This window comes from Myotis daubentonii, chromosome 2 (assembly GCF_963259705.1).
Source record: "Myotis daubentonii chromosome 2, mMyoDau2.1, whole genome shotgun sequence".
NCBI classification, from domain to species: domain Eukaryota; kingdom Metazoa; phylum Chordata; class Mammalia; order Chiroptera; family Vespertilionidae; genus Myotis; species Myotis daubentonii.
The window spans coordinates 97,187,873-97,212,210 of record NC_081841.1 but is presented as its reverse complement, the minus strand read 5'-3'; the positions used below and the strand labels follow the sequence as shown (position 1 = coordinate 97,212,210).

At 39.9% G+C, this 24,338-nt stretch overlaps 1 protein-coding gene and 1 pseudogene across 2 annotated transcripts in view; both read left to right on the top strand.

Moving 5' to 3' along the window:
* Positions 1-24,338, top strand: part of KDM5A (lysine demethylase 5A) — a 98,162-nt gene that overhangs the window by 49,946 nt on the left and 23,878 nt on the right. For both annotated transcript variants that reach the window (XM_059683911.1, XM_059683910.1), the window contains exons 19-24: positions 2,740-3,095; positions 6,827-6,965; positions 9,734-9,913; positions 16,746-16,907; positions 19,332-19,883; positions 20,257-20,400. In XM_059683911.1, the coding sequence (XP_059539894.1) occupies positions 2,740-3,095; positions 6,827-6,965; positions 9,734-9,913; positions 16,746-16,907; positions 19,332-19,883; positions 20,257-20,400 (1,533 nt within the window). The remainder of the gene's footprint in view (positions 1-2,739; positions 3,096-6,826; positions 6,966-9,733; positions 9,914-16,745; positions 16,908-19,331; positions 19,884-20,256; positions 20,401-24,338) is intronic.
* On the top strand, positions 10,990-14,643 carry LOC132228075 (small ribosomal subunit protein uS5-like; annotated as a pseudogene).

The window sequence follows — 24,338 nt, the reverse complement described above, 5'->3', positions numbered from 1 at the left end:
AATTGTAATTCCCACTTTTAAATTCTGGAATTAAAGCTAGTTCAGAATTTTTTTTCTGTATTAAATTTAGGTCAGAAGCCCCATTAAATTTAGATGTAATTGAAATGCAAGAAATTACTTAAAATAACCTGAATATATCAGTGAGTTATTAGTTCATGAGTTTTAAAAAATGAAGAGCTCTGACATTATCAGAGCCCTGATGGTTTAATGACAATGTGAAGTCAAATATATTTAGTAGTATATTTCAAATATATTACTCCGCACAGTTAGTAATCTTTTGATAGTTTGTGTTTTTTTGTGATTTGGCTGTGGGTAGAATATCTAAAATGTTTTTTTTTATCATGGTTAACAACTTGTGAAATCTCATATCAATAGTGTTTTGTCTTACTCCAGTTTGTAAAAGCATTTTGATAATTAAACATACTTTCCTTCCTGAGAAATTTTCTTTTGATTTAAAACAAAATGTTTTTATTGATTTTTTATTTTTTTTTTAAGAGAGGAAGGGAGAGGGAGAGAGAGAGTTAGAAACATCAGTGAGAGAGAAAAATCACTTTGATTGGCTGTTTCCTGCATGTCCCCCTGCTGGGGATCAAGCCTGCCACCTGGGCATGTGCCTGATCAGGAATCGAAACGGTGACCTTTTGGTGCTTGACCCAACGCTCATCCACTGAGCCACACTGGGTCGGCCCTGAGAGATTTTCTTATTTAAACATCTGTGACACTGTATTCTTTGTTTTTCTTAGGTCATTCATAATTCCTTTTCTTTAGTCTTCTTTGTTGATTGTCTTCTCCTTGGTTTTATTTCTGGTTGTGGAGTATATAAGGAGTCTCAGTTCTTTTTTAAATCTTCACCTGAAGATATTTTTTTCCATTGATATTTAGAGAGAAGGGTAGGAGGGAGTGGGGCTGATGTGTCTCATATTAGAGACACATCAATTGGTTGTCTCCCGTATGTGCCCTGACTGGGGCCAGGGATCAAGCCAGCAACCCAGACATGTGCCCCGAATGGGAATCAAACCCTGACCTCCTGGTTCATGGGTTGACACTCAACCATTGAGTCGTACCGGCTGGGCATCTCAGCCCTTCTTTTATTCTTGGTCGTGATCTCTTCTTACTTGCCCAGTCACATTGACATTAAATATCACCTATATTCAGTTGAGCTCCAAATCTCCAACTGCCATTCTTTTTTCCCACAGACTTGACTATCCAGTTGCATATTTTACGCTTCCCTTTGGAAGACTAAAAGGCATCTAAAAGTGTTTTAATGAGTCAAAAATTTTTATTCCTTTATTGCACTTCTACCCCACATCCAATCTCTAAACAAGTGCTACTATTATCTCCAAAATGAATCCCAAAGTAAACCATTTGTCATCAATTCCATTGCTTAAACTGCTCTAAACCACTAGAATCTGTCCTTTAGATTATGACAACAGCCTCTTACCTGATCTCCTTTCTATTCTTGTCCTGACAGTTTGTTTTTCCTTTAGTAGCCAGAGTGATCATGTAAAATATAAATCAAATCACATCAGCCCTGGCTGGGTTGGCTCTGTGGCTAGAGTGTCGGCCTGTGGACTGAAGGGTCCCAGGCTTGATTCTGGTCAAGGGCACATGCTCGGGTTGCAGGCTCGATCCCCAGTAGGGGTTGTGCAGGAGACAGCCGGTCACTGATTCTCATCATTGATGTTTCTATCTCTCTCTCCCTCTCCCTTTCTCTTTGAAATCAATAAAAATATATTTAAGAAATTATAAAAATCAAATCATATCACTTCCCCATGGTTAAAATCCTCCAGTGATTCTCCAAAATCAAGTAACTGAAATCCAGACTCATAATCTACAAGGCACTATGTAATCTGACCTCTGCTTATTCAGCTACATTTATTCTTCATCTACTTTTCTCCCTATCATTCACTTTTGAGCACCAGGCTCATTTCTGTTTAAAAGCTATTGCAGTTATTTGCCCTACCTGAACTACTCTTTCCCAGCTCTTCATAAGGTTCCCTTATCTACCTTTTCATTTTTATTTTGGTTCATCTGTCTTTCAGACGACCATTGCAAAGTAATATGCTCCCCTTCTGTTCATTCTCTATTGTTGCCCTATTTTATTTTTATTATTATTATTTTTTATATTTTATTGATTTTTTACAGAGAGGAAGGGAGAGGGATAGAGAGTCAGAAACATCGATGAGAGAGAAACATCAATCAGCTGCCTCCTGCACACCCCCTACTGGGGATGTGCCCGCAACCAAGGTACATGCCCTTGACTGGTATTGAACCTGGGACCCTTCAGTCTGCAGGCCGACACTCTATCCATTGAGCCAAATGGGTCAGGGCTGCCCTATTTTATTTTTATAGCATTTTAAAAAACTCTGACATTTTATTTATGTATCCAGTGACTGGCCACTTATATTGAAATGTATGTTTTTGTAAGACAAGGACTTTTTATGTTTTGTTTAATGCTGTATTTGTTTAGTGCCTGCATTTAAGTCAAAAGTCATTACATATGTTTTAATTAATCATATGTTAAAAGTAGGACTATGTAAGTAATTATAGAGAAGCATATTTATGCCCTTAACTATCATATCCATTTGGTACTATCATGGTGAGATTATTAGATGGTCTAGAATTGATAATTTTGTCTATCAAAACTATGTATTTTATTGCCTATCAGATATGTTTATTACATACGCATTTTTTATTCTTTATATTTATTTTTTATTTTTATTCTTTTGGCCTTTTCAGAATCTGCTGGAGGATGTAGAAGAGTTTCATGAACGTGCTCAAGAGGCCATGATGGATGAAACCCCAGATTCTTCTAAACTCCAGATGTTGATAGACATGGGCTCTAGTCTCTATGTGGAGCTACCTGAATTAGCCCGCCTAAAGCAAGAGCTACAGCAGGCTCGATGGTTGGATGAAGTAAGACTGACTCTATCAGATCCACAGCAAGTCACTTTGGATGTCATGAAGAAATTGATAGACTCTGGGGTGGGGTTGGCTCCCCACCATGCTGTGGAGAAAGCAATGGCTGAACTACAGGAGCTCCTTACAGTCTCTGAGCGATGGGAAGAAAAGGCTAAGGTCTGCCTACAGGCAAGGTGAACACTTATTGGTGACTGTTGCCTCTATAATAACTAAGCCAGATAATAGAATGGGAGGAGGAGCATAAGGGTCTATTTCAATAAATATTTTGTGTCTTCCCTGACCAATCACTAAATTATCAAATGAGTCTACATATAGACAGTTTGTAATATTGTGCGCATACTATTTGCAGAGTACTTTGTTAGGTACTTTAAGTGATACAAAATAGTATTTTGTTTAGAGCCTTCCATTACTGATTTTATAGTTAGGAGCTAAGGAATATAAAGCTCATTGCAGTATGTTATTAACTGAGGGGTACAGAAAAGTGCTATAGGAATTCAAAAGAGGAGAGATCATTGTTAGCTTAGATGATCAAAAGGGAATTTTGAGAGAAATGAAAGAACTGAGAGCCTTGAAAAATGAGTAGGATTGAAGTGGAAGAGGAGGCAAGAGAAATGTCATAAGCTAAGTTTAAGGTATGAGACAAACGTTAAATGGGCTTTTTTGGAGTGGAGGATTTATGTAGGAAAGTAGTGGGAGATAAGAATCAGACATAAGAATGTTAAGCAGTTGCATTAGTGTTGGCATCCCATATGATTTGTGAGATTTAAGTAAAGCATATTTGACTATATATCAACTAATTTGACTAATGTTCTTTGTGAAAGTCTTTTTTCAGCAGCTAAGATTTATATTTATATAATTTCTACTGTGAATAAGAGAAAACTGGGATGCTTAAAACAGAGATCACATAGTTATTAAATAACACAGCTCAAAGTTAAAACCTTTTCCACTTTATTCTGAAGTCTCCATGTACTTACTGCTATGCCAGTCACTTATTTTGAATGGATTTGTTAGGAAAGCCTTAGATGATTTAATTAACACAGTTCTGCTCTGCCAAAAAAGGCTCCATATATATTGGATATTTTGCTCTCCAGATGCTATGGAGAATACAAACTATATTTATTTATAGCTTTTCCTATCTAAAATATTCCTGTGCCTTCAGATTCATGACACTTCAGGAAGTGGAAGCATATTAAATGGAAAAAGCTAAATGACTTTGGAATGCAAAATTAGGATTTGGTATATCTGATGCAATTGATCATAGTTGAATGAAATTTGTTTATAGTGATCTTTAAAAACTTTACTTTTTCCCATTTTTCTACATTTAGTCACCAAGTTTTAGTGATTTTCGCCTCTACAATGTCTTTTATATCTTTCTTCTTTAAGTTCCCTGCTCTAAACAGAACCACCATTCTAGTGGGGAGAGACAGTTGAATAGTGAAGGAATGAATTTCAGATATATAGTGTCACAAAGAAAATAAAATTGGTAAAGAAGTAGGGGTTGATGGGGTTGGGGGAATGGTGGGAACTAGAATCTTCCCTTTTCTAACTCTTGTCAAAGTTACCTTTCTGAAACACATTCTTACTATTTTTCATTTCTTAGTACTGGTTAACTACTGACCTTTGTTTTCTTTTTAATTTATTGATTTTTAGAGAGGGGAAAGGAGAGAGAAACATCGATTTGTTGTTCCACTTATTTATACATTCATTGGTTGATTCTTGTATGTGCCCTGATTGAAGATTGAACTCGTAACCTTGGGGTATTGGGATGATTCTTTAACTAGTTGAGCTATCCAGCCAGGGTCTGATCATTTCTTTAAATATCTTTCTTCTCTCTCTGCCTCTTAAATAATGACTTTCCTCAATATCCTGGCCTAGACTGCTTCTTTTCTCACTTTGTATACCTCTCTGGAAATTTCTGCTAACTTCTTGGCTCCATTTGCCGTCTTTATACTGATTAATTCCAAATTCTCATCTATAGATTTTTTTTCATAGATACCATTTGTCTATTAGATAATTCCGTTGGATGTTCCTCAAATTCCCATATCCAAAATTGGACACATTAATTCCTTCCCATAATCTCTTCCTTTGTTCTCTGAATTATACTATCTTTCACTCATTTGAACAAGTCAGTACTTTGGAAATTAAGTTTGATCCCTGCGTTCTATTTTCTTATCAAATTCAGTTAACTATGAAGTCGTGCTGATTCTAATTCCTCAGTTTTTCACTTTCATTCTTTTTTGTTGGGCTGTTATCATAGCTGATCTGGATTGTAGCTGTAGGTCCTGTCTATGAGCTCACCCCTCTCTAATCCATTCTCTACACTGCAACTAGTATTTCCCTTAAATACAGATGACTATTTGACTCCCTTGCTTAAAGCCTTGTTTCCCATTCCCCTTGGGATGAAGTTCAGATTCCTTAACCTGATATATAAGGCCAGCTATAATCTAGCCCAGCCGTGGGCAAACTATGGCCCACGGGCCGGATCCGGCCCGTTTGAAATGAATAAAACTATTGAAAAAAAAGACCGTACCCTTTTATGTAATGATGTTTACTTTGAATTTATATTAGTTCACACAAACACTCCATCCATGCTTTTGTTCCGGCCCTCCGGTCCAGTTTAAGAACCCATTGTGGCCCTCGAGTCAAAAAGTTTGCCCACCCCTGGTTGCTTTAATATCTTACCTCATATCTTGCCATTCTTCCACTTGTATTCTAACATAGTGATTGTCCCTGCCTCCCACCATTGCTTCCTCCAATATGCCATGTTCTTTCTCGTCTCTGGACCTTTGCACCTTTTATTCTCCTATGGAACAGCCTTCCTCTCTGCTCATCCCCTGTGGTGTACCTTCACCACCCCCACCCTCTCTTTGGCCGCAGCTTTTCTGACTAACTCCTATTCAAAAAGGATAAGAAAGCTTAGAGGCCACTTCTGGGAATTCTTCCTTCACCTACCAAGTCAATTAGGCCCTTCTATATATCCTGATAGCATCTTTATTTTCCTCTATCATTGTACTTCTAGTGCATCTAACTCATTAATAGTCCCCTCCTCCAAAGATTAAAATTTTTCATAAGGGAAGGACGCTGTCACCCTTGTGCATTAATAATCTCCCAGACCTAGCACAGTGCCTAGTGAAATTCATGGCTCTTAAGACCTCTTAATCTGTTTACATCTTTCTTTCCTGCCAAATCCCCCTACTTCTTGGTTTTACTCTTGCTCACTGCCCCCCCACCCCCAGTCTTCACACCATCTCTGATCTTAAACTGAACTACCAACTCATTTTTTAAATGTTTCTCTTTGTCTTTGTTCATTATATTCTTGTGGGTTTTTTCCTTTAACCTTTTACTTGGCAATATCACAATTCTTCAAGGCTTAACTCAAAGCCCTTCTCAACTTCCGTAGGCAGAATTAATCACTCCCTCCCCTATAGTAATTTGTTCTTAGTTCCCAGTACATGCTTATCTTGTATTCCGGATAAAGGTTTGTTTTGTTCATCTTTGTGTAACTAGATATTATGAATGTAGTTGAATTTAATGTACATAGTCAACATTAATTTCTAGACTATTGTTTCCACATTGCTATTTAATATGCATCTCTGACAGTTTCAGATATTGTGGAGAACTCAGGTAGAGGCAATTTAGTGTAGTGAAGAGCATGGGATTTGAGACATCAGTATTTCAGGTGTACCATTTACTACATGACTTTGGGGAAAATAAATGATCTTTACGCTAAAGGTATCTGTAAAATGGAAATAAAGATAGTAGTTATTTTGCCTCCCTTATAGGATTGTGGTAAGAATTAAATGAAATCATGTATATGAAAATTCTCTACATTCTAAAATGTTATGTAAATGTTGATAGCTGTTTGATTTCTCATGCATCTGCCCTAATTTTTATATTTTCTTAGACCACGGCACAGCGTGGCAAGTTTAGAAAGCATTGTGAATGAAGCTAAGAATATTCCAGCCTTTCTACCCAATGTGCTGTCCCTGAAAGAAGCCTTACAGAAGGCTCGAGAATGGACAACTAAAGTGGAAGCTATTCAGGTAAGGAGTTTTTTGAATTCTCTTACCATTCAGATAATGCTATTTCACTAGTGAATCCTTAAAGCGTTTAATTTTTTAGAATAGATATATCATAATAAAATAATTACAGTACTTAAAATTCACTTGTTTTTGCAACTGATTTTATAATTCTAAATAAATATTACCGGTTTAAACATTATTTGTCTGTATTGACTCCCTGCTGTAAAAGATGACAGAATGAAGTAAGTGCTAGAGATAAAGTTTGCTTGAATACATAAGTGCTAGAGATAAAGTTTGCTTGAATACATAATATTTCTTCTGAATTATACAAACCATTAGGGCATGCACAGTACTCAGGATATAAGTGCTCTTTCTTATAGAGCTATACTCAAAGGAAACCAACTCTCTTCTACTGAACTGCTGCACAAAGAAAGAACATATTCTAGGTGTCGAGTTCTAATGACTTCTTTTTTTACTTCCTTTTCAGTTGACTTTTTTTCTGGGACCTGCTTATATGCCTTTCTTTCTATGCTGTTTTTAAAATTATCTCTTACTTCATCAGGAAAGCTCCTCCATTTCACCTTTGACCTATTTCAGCAATTGATTGTCCTTAAATGTCTGATAATCCTTACTTGGCTGTTTATTTATGAAAGAAGGACTTAGTCAGGAAGTACAGGTAGCTATCTTGGTTCCCTCTAATTTTGAAGGATTTTTCCTCCACCAAGCTCTTTCCTTCAGTGGGAGGACTGACTTGTAGACTCTAAATAAGTAGACAGCTCTGTTCACAGGCAAACTCTTCTTTAGGATACATAGCTTGGGAGCAGGCTCTATCTAGGCTTAGCCAGAAGGTATTCTGTAGTCAAATGGCTATAGTTGGCTACAGAGAGATTAGCAGTAACTAAGGTATTTCTTGACCTATCTGTATCTAGGTTTTATCTTTCAATTAGCTGCCTGTTCTTATTCTAACACCATTCAAATTTAATTATACCATTTTAATATCTCAGGATGAGAACCTTATTATTCTTTTCCAAAGTTTCCTTCATGTTTATTTTTCCATGTTTCAGTATAACTTTCAAAATGAATTTGTAGGCAAATGTGTCAGTTAATACATGGGAAATAACCTTTTAAAAAATATATTATTGATTTCTGAGAGGAAGGGAGAGAGAGATAGAAACATCAGTGAGAGAGAATCATTGATCGGCTGCCTTCTGCACGTCCCCCCAACTGAGGATCAAGGGCAACCTGGGCATGTACCCTTGACCAGAATCAATCCCAGGACTCTTCAGTGTGCAGGCTGACGCTTTATCCATTGAGCCAAACCAGCTAGGGTGGGAAATAACCTTTTAATGGAATATCAACATTTAGCACTTAATACTGTATCTTTCCTTCATAGCCTCTGAATAGCAATGAATGTTGAGATATATACAGTTTCTTATCGGAATGCTAACGTGTTTATCTGCTAAGAGATTCATCCAATCTATGATATCACTTTCAATTAATGTCTACAGGCTGCCAACCCACTTCAGGTGTTCTTAGTAAGACCCTACAATGGATTACTTGTTAACTCACATGTTGTGATGATTTAATTATTTAGTGAATTTAAAGTTGTATATAAATTTTAAAAACAATGACATCATTATATGGAAATGTTGAAGCATTGTGGCTTAGAAGGAAAATATCCATTCTCATGTCTTTGTATAACATAAAATAGAGGTGGTTATCAGAACTAAAGCAGCGTTTTGTAGTTGTTGGAAAAATTGTGAAAGACTTTGAAACAGGCGAAAGAGATTACTGGATGTCTTTTCAGTGGAATATTGGATGTTGTCTAGCGCAGTGGTCGGCAAACTGCGGCTTGGCAAACTGCGGCTCATGAGCCACATGCAGCTCTTTGGCCCCTTGAGTGTGGCTCTTCCACAAAATACCGACTTCTGCGCATGGGCCACGAAGTTTCAATTGCACTGTACGTGCGCGCCCACACGTGGTATTTTGTGGAAGAGTCACGCTCAAGAGGCCAAAGAGCCGCATGTGGCTCACGAGCCTTGGTTTGCCGACCACTGGTCTAGTGGATCTTTCACAATTATTTAATTCTAGGGCTGTATACCTTAAATTATCTTTGATGAAGCTATTTAACAACTCTGTGAATTATTTTAAAATGATAGTGATACAAATGAATTATGTTCATGGAGAAGCAATTACATTTGTCCTTGTATTTGGAACAGTTGATTTCCACACTGTAGAAAAGATCATTCCATTGTCCTGTATGACAGTGGTTGCCAACCGGTGGTCCTCGGACCACTGGTGGTTCGTGAGGTCTGAAAGGTTGGCAACTGCTGGTTTAAGGAAACCCTTCGAGCAATGGTTGCCAACCGGTGGTCTGCGAGGTCCGAAAGGTTGGCGACTGCTGCTGTATGATATTAAATATCTGTTTCCATCCATTAGGAAATTCCTTTTCTCATTTCTAATTGCACATATATGTCTGTTCTTACATTGTCCTTTGAACTGGTTTTTATATCTTACTGATCCCCTCATTGATTAATAAAATTAAAATCTTTATGACAACATGAATTTACTTAAAATTAAATTTATTGAGGTGATATTAGTTAATATATCATTTCAAGTGTACAATTCTATACATCATCTGCATGTTGTATTTGCACATACTTTTTAAAAACATTAGTATCTGTTAATTCAAGAGGCACAATTACATTTAAAGAATATTTAATTAAAAGGGTCACTCTAAACTCTGTAAGTGAATGCAAATTGTGTGAGGATGTACTTTTGTTTTTCAGAGTGGCAGCAACTATGCTTACTTGGAGCAGCTGGAGAGTTTATCTGCCAAAGGGCGTCCTATCCCTGTGCGTCTTGATGCATTGCCCCAGGTAGAATCACAAGTAGCAGCAGCTCGGGCGTGGAGAGAACGGACTGGGCGGACCTTTCTTAAGAAGAATTCTAGCCATACATTGTTACAGGTAAAGAGTAGTTTAATTTTTGGATACATACTTCAGTCTCCTTATCAGAAGTAGGTAGTAGTATTATTGTTTTCATTTTATCTGGTCATGATTATACAAGTGATTCCTATTAGGTAATATTAAATGTTGACCAGAAATCTGGAGCCTATGACAAAACTTATTTCTGGTTCCCCCTGTGCTGTGTCAATTAGCCTGGATCTTATCTCTGTTATTAATGGATTCTGTCACTGAAAAGCTCTTTCTCAGAAGCACAAATTTAAATACTCATTACCCTTTTCATCTTGAGCATTTAAACATACTAGTTGGTCAATATGGCAGCGCAGGTAAACATGGTACTTGCATGCTCCCACAACCACATTAAATCACAACTAAACTATAGAACAAACATCATTCAGAACCATCTGAAATTCTGCTGAATGGAAGTCCTACCACTAGGGAATTAAAGAAGCCCCATTGAAACTGTTAGTGGGGCAGAAACACAGAATGTGCTGGTCCCACACCCATGTGTGTCAGATAAAAATCAGGAGGGATATTTTAGCTGCAGAGGTCCCCACTGAGGAACAAGAGGCCCCAACCCACACCAGGTCCCCCAGCCCAAGTTCCAATGCTGGAAGAGAAGTCCTCATAACTCCTGGCTATAAAAAACCAGTAGGGATTGAGGCTGAGGGACATAGAGACTGCTGGAGTCCCAGGCAGTTCCTATTAAAGGGCCCTGCATAAGGACTCACTCAGATTCACTTTCTCTGATTGCCAACATGGGGCAGCAACTTACAGGCTGGAACAAGGAGGAACTGAATTGTTCAGCATCAGGATGAGAGCTAAGGGGACGGGAGCTTTCTCCTAGACAGAAGTGCTGGCAGAGGCCACTGTTCCTTTCATCAGCCCCGCCCCCGCCAGAAAGCTGGCAGGTGAGCACCATATCTGAGACTCGCATCAGCCTGGCTCACACTGTTTGCCCCATCCTGGTGATTCCCTGAGGCCCCACCTATCTTTTGGTCCCACCCAAGCTGTTTCTTTAAAAAAAATAATAATTTTATTGATGGATTGATTGATTGAGAGAGAGAGAGAGAGAGAGAGAGAGAGAGAGAGAGAGAGACATCAGTTTGTTGTTCTACTTATTTATGCATTCATTGGTTGATTCTTATATGTGCCCTGACTAGGAATCTAACCCAAAACCTTGGCATATCGGGATGATGCTATAACCAACTGAGCTACCTGGCCAGGGCCTGAGCTGTTTCCAGTTGCTTTTCCATATGAATGGCCATCTTAGCTCATGTTTCAGATTTTCATGCTTCAGAATTTCCCAAAACAAGCAGCATCTGTCCCTCAGTAAGCTGCACACCTCTCACTAAGTTGGCCCCAGGCATAGTGGTAGCTGGCCGTGGGTCACAGCTTGGAGGGCACTTCCAAACTCAGCACAAGTAGCAACCATCTGTAGATTGCTTTGTAGCTCATACCTGGTGGCCTTTGTAGTTCATGCCCCAGGCAGAGCACAGACGGCAGCTGATCTTGGCTTGCACCTCCCTGAAGGTCCCAGAGCCACTGCACCCAGTGGGCAGCTTTTAGAACACATTGAAGCACTACCATCTAACCACCTCAATGAGCAACAAACTCAAGAGGTAGACTCAGCAGGCACCAGAGCCCTGCTGAAGTAAGTCCTACTCTGTGTAGTTGGCCTCTGCATAGCTGATCGTCCATGATGGTTGGAGGCTAGTGGTCAATGGTTACAGCCAGTCCTTTCAGCTGATCCATCTGAGGATAAGTCCCTCCCATTGATGTGCCAACAGCAATCAAGACTCAACTACTACAGGAGGTGTATACAGCCTACACGGGGAATGTACCTCAAGTGCCTAGCTTGGGTGTTAGGGGTGGCTGTGCCACTGGACTCTAGAGCAGTGGTCGCCAACCTGTGGTCCACGGGCCACTGGTGGTCTGTGAGGTCCGAAAGGTTGGCGACCGCTGCTCTAGAGAACACTTACTACATTAGGCTACTCTACCAAGCCTGGGAGATGTAGCAGCTCTACCTAATACATTGAAACAACCCCCCCACCACACAAGGACTAAATGCTGCCCCATGCTAGAGCTCAGAGAAAGTTTGTCTCATTTTAGAGGCTGTCAAAATGAGAAAAAGAAACATCCCAAATGAAAGAACAGAACAAAACTCCAGAAAAAGAACTAAACAAAATGAGATAAGCAATCTACTAGATTCATAGTTCAAAATACTCGTTATAAGGATGCTCAATGAACTTAGTGAGAACCTCAACAGCATAAAATAGGACCAGTCAGAAATGAAGTATACACTAACTGAAATGAATAATTTACAAGGAATCAACAGTAGAGTAGATGAAGCTGAAAATCAAATCAGCAATTAGAATGTAAGGAAGCCAAAAAGACCCAATCAGAACAGCAAAAAGAAAAAGTACAAAGAATGAGGATAGTATAAGGAGCCTCTGGGACAACTTCAAGTGTACCAACATTTCCATGGGAAATGAGGGGAGAGAGCAAGAAATTGAAACCTATTTTAAAACATAATGACAGAAAACTTGCCTAACTTGGTGAAGGAAATAGATACAAGTCCAGGAAGTGTAGAGTTCCAAATAAGATGAACCCAAAGAGGCCCACACCAATAAATATCATAATGAAAACGCAAAAGCTTAAAGACAAAGAGAGAATCTTAAGAGCAGCAAGAGAAAAGTAGTTACCTATAACAGAGCTGATTTCTCAACAGAAACTTTGCAGCTCAGAAGGGATTGTCAAGAAATATTCAAAGTGATGAAAAGCAAGGACTTACAACAAAGATTACTGTACCTAGCAAAGCTAATCAAAAGACAGATAAAGAACTTTTCAGACAAGAGAAAGCTAAAGAAGCTCATCACCACCAAACCAGTTTTATATGAAATATTAAAGGGTCAAAAAGAAGAAAAAAGGTCAAGAAGAAGAAGAGGAGGAAGAGGAAGGCAATAAATACATTTCTATAACATTTGAATATAACAAAACAAAATAAGTAAGTAGAACACAAATAAACTCATAGATACAGAGAACGTTTTGGCAGTTCCCAGCTGGGAAGGGGGTTGGGAGAATGGGTTACAAAGGTGAAGGCATTAAGAAGTACAAATGGACTTCTTCTTTTCCCACGAAACACCAAATGGCGGGTGACGCTGGTGCTGCGGGAGGGCCCGGAGGCCCCGGAATAGGAGGTCGCTGTGGCTTCCGTGGAGGATTTGGCAGTGGCATTCGGGGCAAGGGCCGAGGCCGCGGAGCTCGTGGAGTCAAGGCTGAGGACAAGAAGTGGATGATCCCTGTCACCAAGCTGGGCAGCCTGGTCAAGGACATGAAAATCAAATTCCTAGAAGAAATCTATTCTTGCCCAACAAGGAATCTGAGATCATTGACTTTTTCTCGGGAGCATCCCTCAAGGATGAAGTCTTGAAGATCATGCCTGTGCAAAAGCAGACAAGTGCTGGCCAGAGGACCCGGTTCAAGGCATTTGTCGCCACTGGGGACTACAATGGACATGTTGGTCTGGGTGTGAAGTGCTCAAAGGAAGTAGCCACTGCCATCCGAGGAGCCATTATCCTGGCCAAGCTCTCTATTGTGCCAGTGCAGCGAGGCTACTGGGGAAACAAGATCAGCAAACCCTACACCGTACCTTGCAAGGTGACTGGCCGCTGTGTCTCTGTACTGGTGTGCCTCATCCCTGCCCCCAGGAGTACGGCCATTATCTCGGCTCTTGTGCCTAAGAAGTTGCTAATGATGGGCCGATATTGACAACTGCTACACCTCAGCCAGGGGCTACACTGACACCCTGGGCAACTTTGCCAAGGCCACCTTTGATGCCATCTCTAAGACCTACAGCTATCTCACCCCAGATCTCTGGAAAGAGACTGTGTTCACCAAGTCTCCCTATCAGGAATTCACTGACCATCTTGTAAAGACCCACACCAGAGTTTCTGTGCAGAGGACCCAGGCTCCAGCTGTGGCCACCACATAATTTTATACAAGAAAAATAAAGTGAGTTAAACCTGCTTAAAAAAAAAAAATAATAAAGTACAAATGGACATATAGACCAATGGAACAGAACAGAGAACCCAGAAATCTACCCAAGCCATTATGCTCACTTAATATTTGACAAAAGAGGCAAGAGCATACAATGGAGTCAAGACAGTCCCTTCAATAAATGGTGTTGGGAAAATTGAACAGATACATGCAAAAAAATGAAACTAGATCACCAACTTACACCATACACAAAAATAAACTCAAAATGGATAAAGGACTTAAATGTAAAACAGGAAACCATAAAAATCTTAGAAGAATCCGTAGGCAGCAAAATACCAGACACATGTTGTAGCAATATCTTTACCAATACAGCTCCTAGGACAATGGAAACTCAGGAGAAAATAAACAAATGGGACTACATCACAAGAAAAAGCTTCTGCACAGCAAAAGAAACCATCAGCAAAACAGCAAGAAAGCCCACTGCATGGGAGAACATATTTGCCAATGTTATCTCCGATAAGGGTTTAATCTCCAAAATTTATAGGAAACTCATACAACTTAACAAAAGGAAGATAATCCAATAAAAAATGGGCAAAGGACCTAAATAGTCATTTTTCGAAAGAGGACATACAGAAGGCCAAGAGACACGAGAACATGCTCAAAGTCACTAATCATCCGAGAGATGCAAATCAAAACAACAATGAGGTACCATCTCACACCTGTCAGACTGGCTATCATCAACAAATCAACAAACGACAAGTGCTGGAGAGGATGTGGAGAAAAAGGAACACTTGTGCACTGCTGGTGGGAATGCAGACTGGTGCAGCCACTATGGAAGACAGTATGGAGTTTCCTTAAAAAACTGAAAATGGAACTCCCATTTGACCCTGTGATCCCCCTTCTAGGAATATATCCCAAGAAACCAGAAACACCAATCAGAAAGGATATATGCACCCCTATGTTCATAGCAGCACAATTCACCATAGCTAAGATCTGGAAACAGCCTAAGTGCCCATCAGTAGATGAATGGATTAGAAAACTGTGGTACATCTACACGATGGAATACTATGCTGCTGTAAAAAGGAAGGAACTCTTACCATTTGCAACGTCATGGATGGAACTGGAGAGCATTATGCTAAGTGAAATAAGCCAGTCAATAAAGGAAAAATACCACATGATCTCACTCATTCATGGACAATAGAGACCATTATAAACTTTTGAACAATAATAGATACAGAGGCAGAGCTGCCTCAAACAGATTGTCAAACTGCAGCGGGAAGGCCGGGGAGGGTTGGGGAGCAGGAGGTAGCGGGGTAAGAGATCAACTAAAGGACTTGTATGCATGCATATAAGCATAACCAATGGACATAAGACACTGGGTGATAGGGGAGGCTAGGGGACTGTCTAGGGCGGGGGGATAAAATGGATACATATGTAATACTCCTTGTAATACTTTAAGCAATAAAAAAAAAAAAAAAAAGAATTGAAACCAGGACCCTTCAGTAAAAAACAAAAAAAACAAAAAAAAACCAAATAAAAACAATGAGGTACCATCAGACCTGTAAAAATGGCTATCGTCAACAAATCAACAAACGACAGGTTCTGGTGAGGATGCAGAGATAAAGGAACCCTTGTGCAAACACTCTGGCGGGAATGCAGACTGGTGCAGCCACTGTGGAAAACAGTATGAAGTTTCCTCAAAAAATTAAAAATGGAACTTCCATTTGACCCAGTAATCCCACTTCTAGTAACATATCCCAAGAAAACAGAAACACCAATCAGAAAGGATATATGCACCCCTATGGTCATAGCAGCACAGTTTACAATAGCTAAGATTTGGAAATAGCCTAAGTGCCCATCAGCAGATGAGTGGATTAAAAAACGGTGGTACATTTACACAATAGACTACTACGCTGCTATAAAAAAGAAGGAATTCTTACCATTTGCAACAGCATGGATGGAACTGGAGCGCATTGGAGCGCATTATGCCAAGCAAACTAAGCCAGTCAGAGGAAGATAAATATCACTCATTTGTGGAATATAATGAACAACATAAACTGATGAACAAAAATAGAACCAGAGACATAAAAGCATCGAACAGACTGTCCAATCTATGAGGGAAGGCAGGGGGTGAGGAGGTAAGAGATCATCCGAAGGACTTGTATGCATGCATATGAGTATAACCAGTGGACACAGACAGTAGGTGGATGAGGGCATGTGCTGAGGGGTGGAAGTGGCCAGGGAGAGGTCAATTGGGGAAAAAGGAAACTCATGTAATACTTTAAACAATAAAGAATTTAAATTTAAAAAAATGATGATTTCAGAATATTCATGGGGATGTAATGTATAGTACAGGGAATAAAGTCAGTAATATCCTAATAGTTCTGTATCGTGTCAGATGGGTTCAAGATGTATCAGGATGATCACTTGTAAGTTATATAATGTGTAATTACTGGGATGTATACCTGAAATTAATATAGTAATGTATGTCAACCATAACTGATAATTAAAAAATGATAAAATAAATAAATAGTAGTTAAGGGCATAGGCGTTAAAATATGATAGTTTCATGTTTGAGGACTGGCTCCCTAATTACTAACCCTGTGTCCTTGGGCAAGTTGTTTCCTTTCTGAGCCTCAGTTTTCCCATTTGTAAAATATAGACAATACCTACTTCAGAGGACTGTTATGAGAATTGAATTAGGTAAAATGTCTTAAGCCCTTAAGAAAGTGCCCAGGACTTGGTGAGTAGTCAATAAATGGTTCCTTTTATTATTTTCAGTTTTAAGAATTTTTTTTTTTAAACGAGAGCTCAGTATTTGGTTTTATTTTTGTAGGTGCTAAGTCCCCGAACTGACATTGGTATATATGGGACTGGTAAAAACAGAAGGAAAAAAGTAAAAGAACTAATAGAAAAAGAAAAAGAAAAGGATCTGGACCATGAGCCTCTGAGTGATCTGGAGGAAGGATTGGAGGAAACCAGAGATACAGCCATGGTGGTAAGAAATTATGATATGCATTTTGACTTTGTATGGTAAATACAAAATTCTGTGAAGATATTAGCGCATTTACTGTTTCTATTTTTATATACTTTCTCTGGCTTTATGGTTATATATATTTCAAATATTTTTAAAATATTTATAATCAAAGTATATAAAAAGTTTACTATACTGTTCTCTCCCTAAAATGTTTTCTATATCATTCTTTATTATTGTCTTAATAGTTTAATATTTTATAAAATTTTCTAATATTTACTGAACATTTTTCTGATGTTGAACATTTTGGTTATTAAGTGTTTACTATTATGGGTACTAATAAAATGAACTTCTTTGTATATAGCTTTTTATTTAAAAAAAAATATTTTTATTGATTTCAGAGAAAAAGGGAGAGGGTGAGAGAGAGAGAGAAACATCAATGATGAGAGAGAATTGTTGATTGGCTGCCTCCTGCACGCCCCCGAGGGGATCGAGCCTGCAGCCCGGGCATGTGCCCCTGACCGGAATCGAACCTGGGACCCTTCAGTCCACAGGCGGACACTCTATCCACTGAGCCAAACTGGCTAGGCGCTTTTTCCTTTTTCAAGTTACTTTCTTACACTTGACACTTAGGAATGGGATTACTGGGTTAGAATTTCATGGCTTAATACTATTGTGGTTTTTAAAGGAATTGTATCAGCTTACTGATATCTGCTGCTGTTTAAAATATCTTCCTTCTCTCAGTAGCATTCAACAGTATAGTGAATGCTCAATAGAATATTTGTAGGTAATTAGGTGAAGGCATTAAGAAGTACAAGTTGGTTATTATAGAATAGTCATGGGGATGTAATGTACAGTATAGTGGTGTTTTTTGTTTTGTTTTGTTTGTTTTTGGATTTTGTTTGAGAGTAGGAGGAATGTTGTTAAGATTACTAGGAGCCTGAGGAAAGAGAAAAAATAAAAATGAATTTGGTCAGTATGTAGTAAGGAGTTGCATATGGCTCTTTCTGCCTACAAATGATCCTGTGTTGTTGTTTTTTCTTCCCAATTTTACTTTTCAATTACAGTTTGCATTCAACATTATTTTATACTAGTTTCAGGTGTACAGCATAGTGGTTAGATAATCATATACTTTACAAAGTGTTCCCCCCAATAGTTCAGGTACCCACCTGATACCATAAATAGTTATTACAATATTGTTCCCAAATGATTGTGTTTTGAGGCCAGCAGAAATGATTTCTCATTAGGGAGCCTGCCCAACAGGTCAATCTTACCAGGCAAATAGAATAGGAAATTATTTCAAAACTAGAGGCCTGATGCATGAAATTCATGCAAGAGTAGGCCTTACTTCTCCCGGCTGCCGGCACTGGCTTCCCTCTGGCACCCCAGACCCGGGCTTCCCTCACAGCTCTGGCTTTGTCCAGTAGATTGTCCGGAAGGACGTCTGGTCTAATTAGCATATTATACTTTTATTATTATAGATTGTTTCAAAACTATAAAAGTTTAAAAAGAAAATCTACTGACTATTCATGATAATTAAATGTTATTTGCTTTCATTTACTTTTTTGAAATGAGCTACATAAAATTTTGTTATAATTGGTCATCAGGCTGTGTTACTCTACTATTACATAAGTTGGAGAGGCCTTCTAGAAATAAATAAAAGTTGATTTGTATAGAACTTCCTCCCAGGGAATGAATTGCCAGTGGATGGGAAGCTAGTATTTATTGAGTGTTTACCTTGTGCCAGGCACCAAGTTAAGCATTTTGATGTATTATCTTATTTAATCCTTAAAACAACAAAATGAGTTTGGTGGTATCCTCATTTTTCAGAAAATTGAGATTCAGAACACTTGTGCCCCAGATCAACAATATATAAGTACAAGAGCCAAGCTTCATACTTAGGGTCGCTTGACCTCAAGGCATACTGTCTACTGCACCCTACAGAATAATTCACAGTTCTTTCTCTACTGATGAAATTGTCAAATATAGTAGCATTTTGCCCATTTCACACAGGAACGTTTATATGGAAACTGGCACCCCCCCCCCCCCCCCACACACACACACATTTTACGAAATGATTGACAACTGATTTTTTTTATATATTTTATTGATTTTTCACAGAGAGGAAGGGAGAGAGATAGAGAGTTAGAAACATTGATGAGAGAGAAAACACCGATCAGCTGCCTCCCGCACATCTCCCACTGGGGATGTGCCCGCAACCCTGGTACATGCCCTTGACCGGAATTGAACCTGGGACCTTTCAGTCCGCAGGCCGATGCTCTATCCACTGAGCCAAACCGGTTTCGGCTGATTTTTTTTTTTTTTTTTTAAGGACAATGCTTGTTATTATGAGGCCCCAACTTGGAGATGATCCCTCAGCCTTAAGGATTTGGTATTTTTGGAGTATTTTGCAGTGACTCCTTTCTTTTAAATTTTCTTTGTGTACAGGTGGCAGTTTTCAAAGAACGCGAGCAAAAAGAGATTGAAGCCATGCATTCCCTCAGAGCAGCCAATCTAGCCAAGATGACAATGGTGGACCGCATAGAAGAAGTAAAATTTTGCATTTGCCGCAAGACAGCCAGTGGATTTATGCTGCAGTGTGAGCTCTGCAAAGACTGGTTCCATAATAGCTGTGTTCCCCTGCCTAAGTCAAGTACCCAGAAAAAAGGGTCTAGTTGGCAGGCTAAGGAAGTAAAATTCCTTTGCCCTCTTTGTATGCGCTCTCGAAGGCCAAGGCTAGAGACTATTCTGTCACTCTTAGTATCCCTTCAGAAGTTGCCTGTACGGTTGCCTGAAGGAGAAGCCCTACAGTGTTTGACAGAACGTGCTATGAGTTGGCAGGATAGAGCCCGGCAGGCTCTAGCCACAGATGAACTGTCTTCTGCCCTGGCCAAACTATCTGTGTTGAGCCAGCGTATGGTGGAGCAGGCAGCTCGAGAAAAAACTGAAAAGATCATCAGTGCAGAACTCCAAAAAGCAGCTGCCAATCCAGATTTACAGGCAAGTTTAGGATTTTCTTTTTTTATTTCATGAGATAATGTTTGTCAGTGTGTAAGTACTAAGTCAAATCTATCTTACCAGTTGATTAGGAAGACAACAGTAAGTTGCCAGCAGTTAGATTATCCATAACATCTTCTTTCTATATACACCTATAGGATTTTGAATATATAACTAAGTCATTTTAGTGAAAAATTATTTGGATGTATTATTCAGGTGGGCCTTGGTATCGTAGGCAAATAATTTGCTCTGTACTAACTGGTGAACTCTGTTTAGCCACTTTGCAAGTTCATTACATTTTGGTAGTCATAATCACATACTACCCATGTTTATTCAGTGTGTCTCTCTGTTCATCCTGAAATTATTTGTTGTTTAGGGACACTTACCTACTTTCCAACAGTCTGCTTTTAACCGGGTGGTGAGTAGCGTATCTTCTTCCCCTCGACAAACAATGGATTATGATGATGAAGAAACAGATTCTGATGAAGATATTCGGGAGACATATGGCTATGACATGAAGGTAATTACATGGTCAGGTGTGTAGGTACATATCTGATCACTGGGTTTGTTTAACAAGATGTTTGAGGCTTAAGAGTAGAAGAGAAAGCTAGTAATCTATTTATCTTGAGTTTATGGTGATAGCATTTTTTTCAAAGCTCCAAAAAAATATAGATTGATGATGATATAACAGGTTTTTTTTTTAAGAGTGGAATTTTAAACTTTATTTTTCTCACCATGTAACTCCTTAGGTCTTAAGAGGGACTAACAAAATTATTCTTTTAGTTACTGAAAACTTTCATGGCTGATTTAGTATTTTTTCTTTGGTTGTTAACATCTATCTAGTTATTTTTTAAAAATTTCATTGTATCTTGCTTTGAGTACTGGCTCTTCCACAAAATACCATGTGCGGGCATGCATGTACAGTGTGATTGAAATTTCGTGGCCAATGCGCAGAAGTCGGTATTTTGTGGAAGAGTCGGTATTTTGTGAAGCTCTTTATCTGACCCTCATTTCTAAATGAGAGCTTTGCTGGATAGAGTAATCTTGATTGTAGGTCCTTGCTCTTCATCACTTTGAATATTTCTTGCCACTCCCTTCTGGTCTGCATAGTTTCTGTTGAGAAATCAGCTGACAATCATATGGGTACACCCTTATAGATAACTAACTGCTTTTCTCTTGCTTTTAAGATTCTCTTTTTGTTTTTAACCTTTTGCATTTAATTATGATGTGTCTTGGTGTGGGCCTCTTTGGTTCCTCTTGTTTTGGACTCTCTGTGCTTTCTGGACTTGTAAGTCTATTTCTTTCACCAGGTAAGGGAAGTTTTCTGTCATTATTTCTTCAAATGGTTTTCAATATCTTGCTCTTTCTCTTCTTCTGGCACCCCCATAATGCGAATGTTGGTAAACTTGAAGTTGTCCCAGAGGCTCCTTACACTATCTTCATATTTTTTAACTAGAGGCCCGGTGCACAAAAATTTGTGCACTGGGGGTGGGGATGGGGGTCCCTTCAGCCCGGCCTGCGCCCATTTGCACTCCAGGACCCCTTGGGGGATGTCCACCTGTTGACTTAGGCCCACTGCCCGGGGATCAGGCCTAAGCTTGCAGTCAGACATCCTTCTGGCAGCCAGGAGCCCTCGGGGGATGTCCACCTGTTGACTTAGGCCCACTGCCCGGGGATCAGGCCTAAGCTTGCAGTCAGACATCCTTCTGGCAGCCAGGAGCCCTCGGGGGATGTCCGACTAAAGGCTTAGGCCCCCAAGGGATTGGGCCTAAACCATTAGTTGGACATTCTTAGTGCTGCCATGGAGGTGGGAGAGGCTTCTGCCACCATCTCTGCTCTGGCCAGCCATGAACCAGTTTCTGGCTGAGTGGCACTCCCTATATGGAAGTGCACTGACCACCCGGGGGCAACTCCTGCATTGAGCGTCTGCCCGCTGGTGGCCAGTGCGCATCATAGCAACCGGCCATTGTGCCGTTCAGTCAATTTGCATATTATCCTTTTATTATTATTACATAGGATGTCCCTATTTACCCCCTTTTGCCCCCTCTACCCAGTTCTTGCCCCCCACTTCTCTCTGGCCATCACCATACTGTTGTCTGTGTCCATGGGTTGTGCATATATTTTCTTTGGCTAATCCCTTCTTTAAATTCACTTCTTTAAATTTTTATTTTCAGATAAGTGCTTATAACTGCACTATTATATATTTTCTATTATATCATTTAGAATTAAGATATCTTTTAATTGAACCCTTGTAAATTTTAGCACAATTTAATAAATTATGCTAGAAGCAATTAGGAGATTTTTCATGTAATGCAGATACATTTCAATTAATATTTTATTAATTTTTAATTTTTTAATATTTTAATGTGAAATAATCTCATACATGTAAAAAAAAAACCTATAAAATACTACAGCATATTATATGTACCCTTCACCCAATTTCTTAGGTGTTAACAATTTAAACATAACTATTATACAACTAACAAAATTTGGAATATATTTTTCTTATAATCTCCTTAATGTTACTTAATCCATTTACTTTGTTTTTGTTAATCTTCACCCAAGGATATTTTTCCATTGAATTTTAGAGAGAGTGAAGGGAAAGGGAGAGACACATTGATTGGTTCCCTCCTGCACATGCTCTGATAGGACCTGGGATCAAGCCAGCAACTGAGGTATATGCCCTTGACTGGAATCTAACCTGGGACCCTTCAGTCCATGGGCTAATGCTCTATCCACTGAGCAAAACAGGCTGCAGCTTAATTCATTTACTTTTAATCTATATGTGTCTTTATATTTAAAGTGGGTTTTGTTTTTGATTCACCCTCATAATCTGTCTTTTAATTGGTGCATTTATGCCTCTGACTTTCAGAGTGCTTACTGATAGAGTTATTGCCATATCAGGCAGCTTCTGGGGATTCAGGGGCCGGCCTGCGGCCCGGGACTGGATCTGATCAAGGGCGGCCGGCTGGCGGCTTCTGGGGTCGCCCACGGGGGCCTGGATGGCGGCTTGCGCTGGCGGCTCGCGCTGTCCCTACCTGCCTGCAGTATGCAAATTAGCAGCTATCTTTGTTGGCGGCTAATTTGCATATCTCGCTGATTAGCCAATGGGAGGCATAGCGAAGGTACGGTCAATTACCATGTTTGTCTATTATTTATTTTTAATTCTTTTTTCTTTTTGTTCTTCTGATTGGGTGTTCTTTGCTTCCTCATATTCGAAATCATTGATTTGATTCTCGGAATCCTCTACTGTTGAATCCCTGTAAATTATTCTTTATTTCAGTTAGTGTATGCTTAATTTCTGACTGGTCCTTTTCCATGTTTTTGGCATTATTACTAAGATCCTTGAAAGTCTCACTAAGTCTCTTGAAGGCCTCATGAAGATCCTTGAGTAACCTTATAACCGTGGTTTGCTTTCTTTCATTTGTGACATGTTGCTTTGTCTCTGCATTTTGGCTGCTTCCCTGTGTTTGTTTCTATGTATTGGATAGAGCTGCTATGTCTCCTGGAGTTGGTAAAGTGGCCTTGTGTAGTAGGTATCCTATAGGGGCCCAGTTGCTCAGCCTCCCCAGTCACTTGAGCTGGGCTCTCTAGTTGCGGTCCTTTGTGGGCTGAGTGCACAGTCTTGTTGTAGTTGAGACTGGATTGCTGTTGGTGTCACTGGGAGGAATTGACCTCCAAGCCAATTGGCTGTGAGGATCAGCTGTGACTACAGTGGGAGAGCTGCTGTGCAGGAAACACCCCTATAGAGCTGGACTTGCTTCAGTGGGGCTTTGGTGCTCACTGAGTCTGCCTCTTGAGTGTGTCACTTATGGATGTGGAGAGTTGTAATCTGATATGGTCTGAAGCTGTCGACCAGGTGCACTGGCTCTAGGGTCTCCAGGGAGGTGCAAAATCAGCCACTGCCTGGGGCCACCTGGCAGGAGCTACAGAGAGATCTGCAGATTCCTCCTATTTGTATCGGATTTGGATATACCCAGGTGAGGCCCAGCTGTGAAGTAAGGCAGGCTGGTGCTGGATCTTGGACCTTTTATTGATAAACTAGAGGCCTGTTGCACGAAATCCGTGCATGGGGTTGGGAGAAGTCCCCTCAGCCCAGCCTGCGCCCTCTCCAATCTGGGAACCCTTGGGGGATGTCCCTCTCGCAATCCGGGACCGCTGGCTCCTAATCGCTCGCCTGCCTGCCTGATTGCCCATAACCACTCTGCCTGTCAGCCTGATCACCCCTAACTGCCCTCTCCTGCCAGCCTGGTTGCCCCTAACTGCCCTCCCCTGCCGGCCTGGTCACCCCTAACTGCTCTCATCTGCCAGCCTCATCACCCCTAACTGCCTCAGCCCCCGCCACTGAGGCTTTGTCCGGAAGGATGTCTGGAAGATGTCCGGTCTAATTAGCGTATTACCTTTTATTAGTATAGACTTAGGGCATCCTGACACCAGCTGCAGCTTTTTTGAGAGATT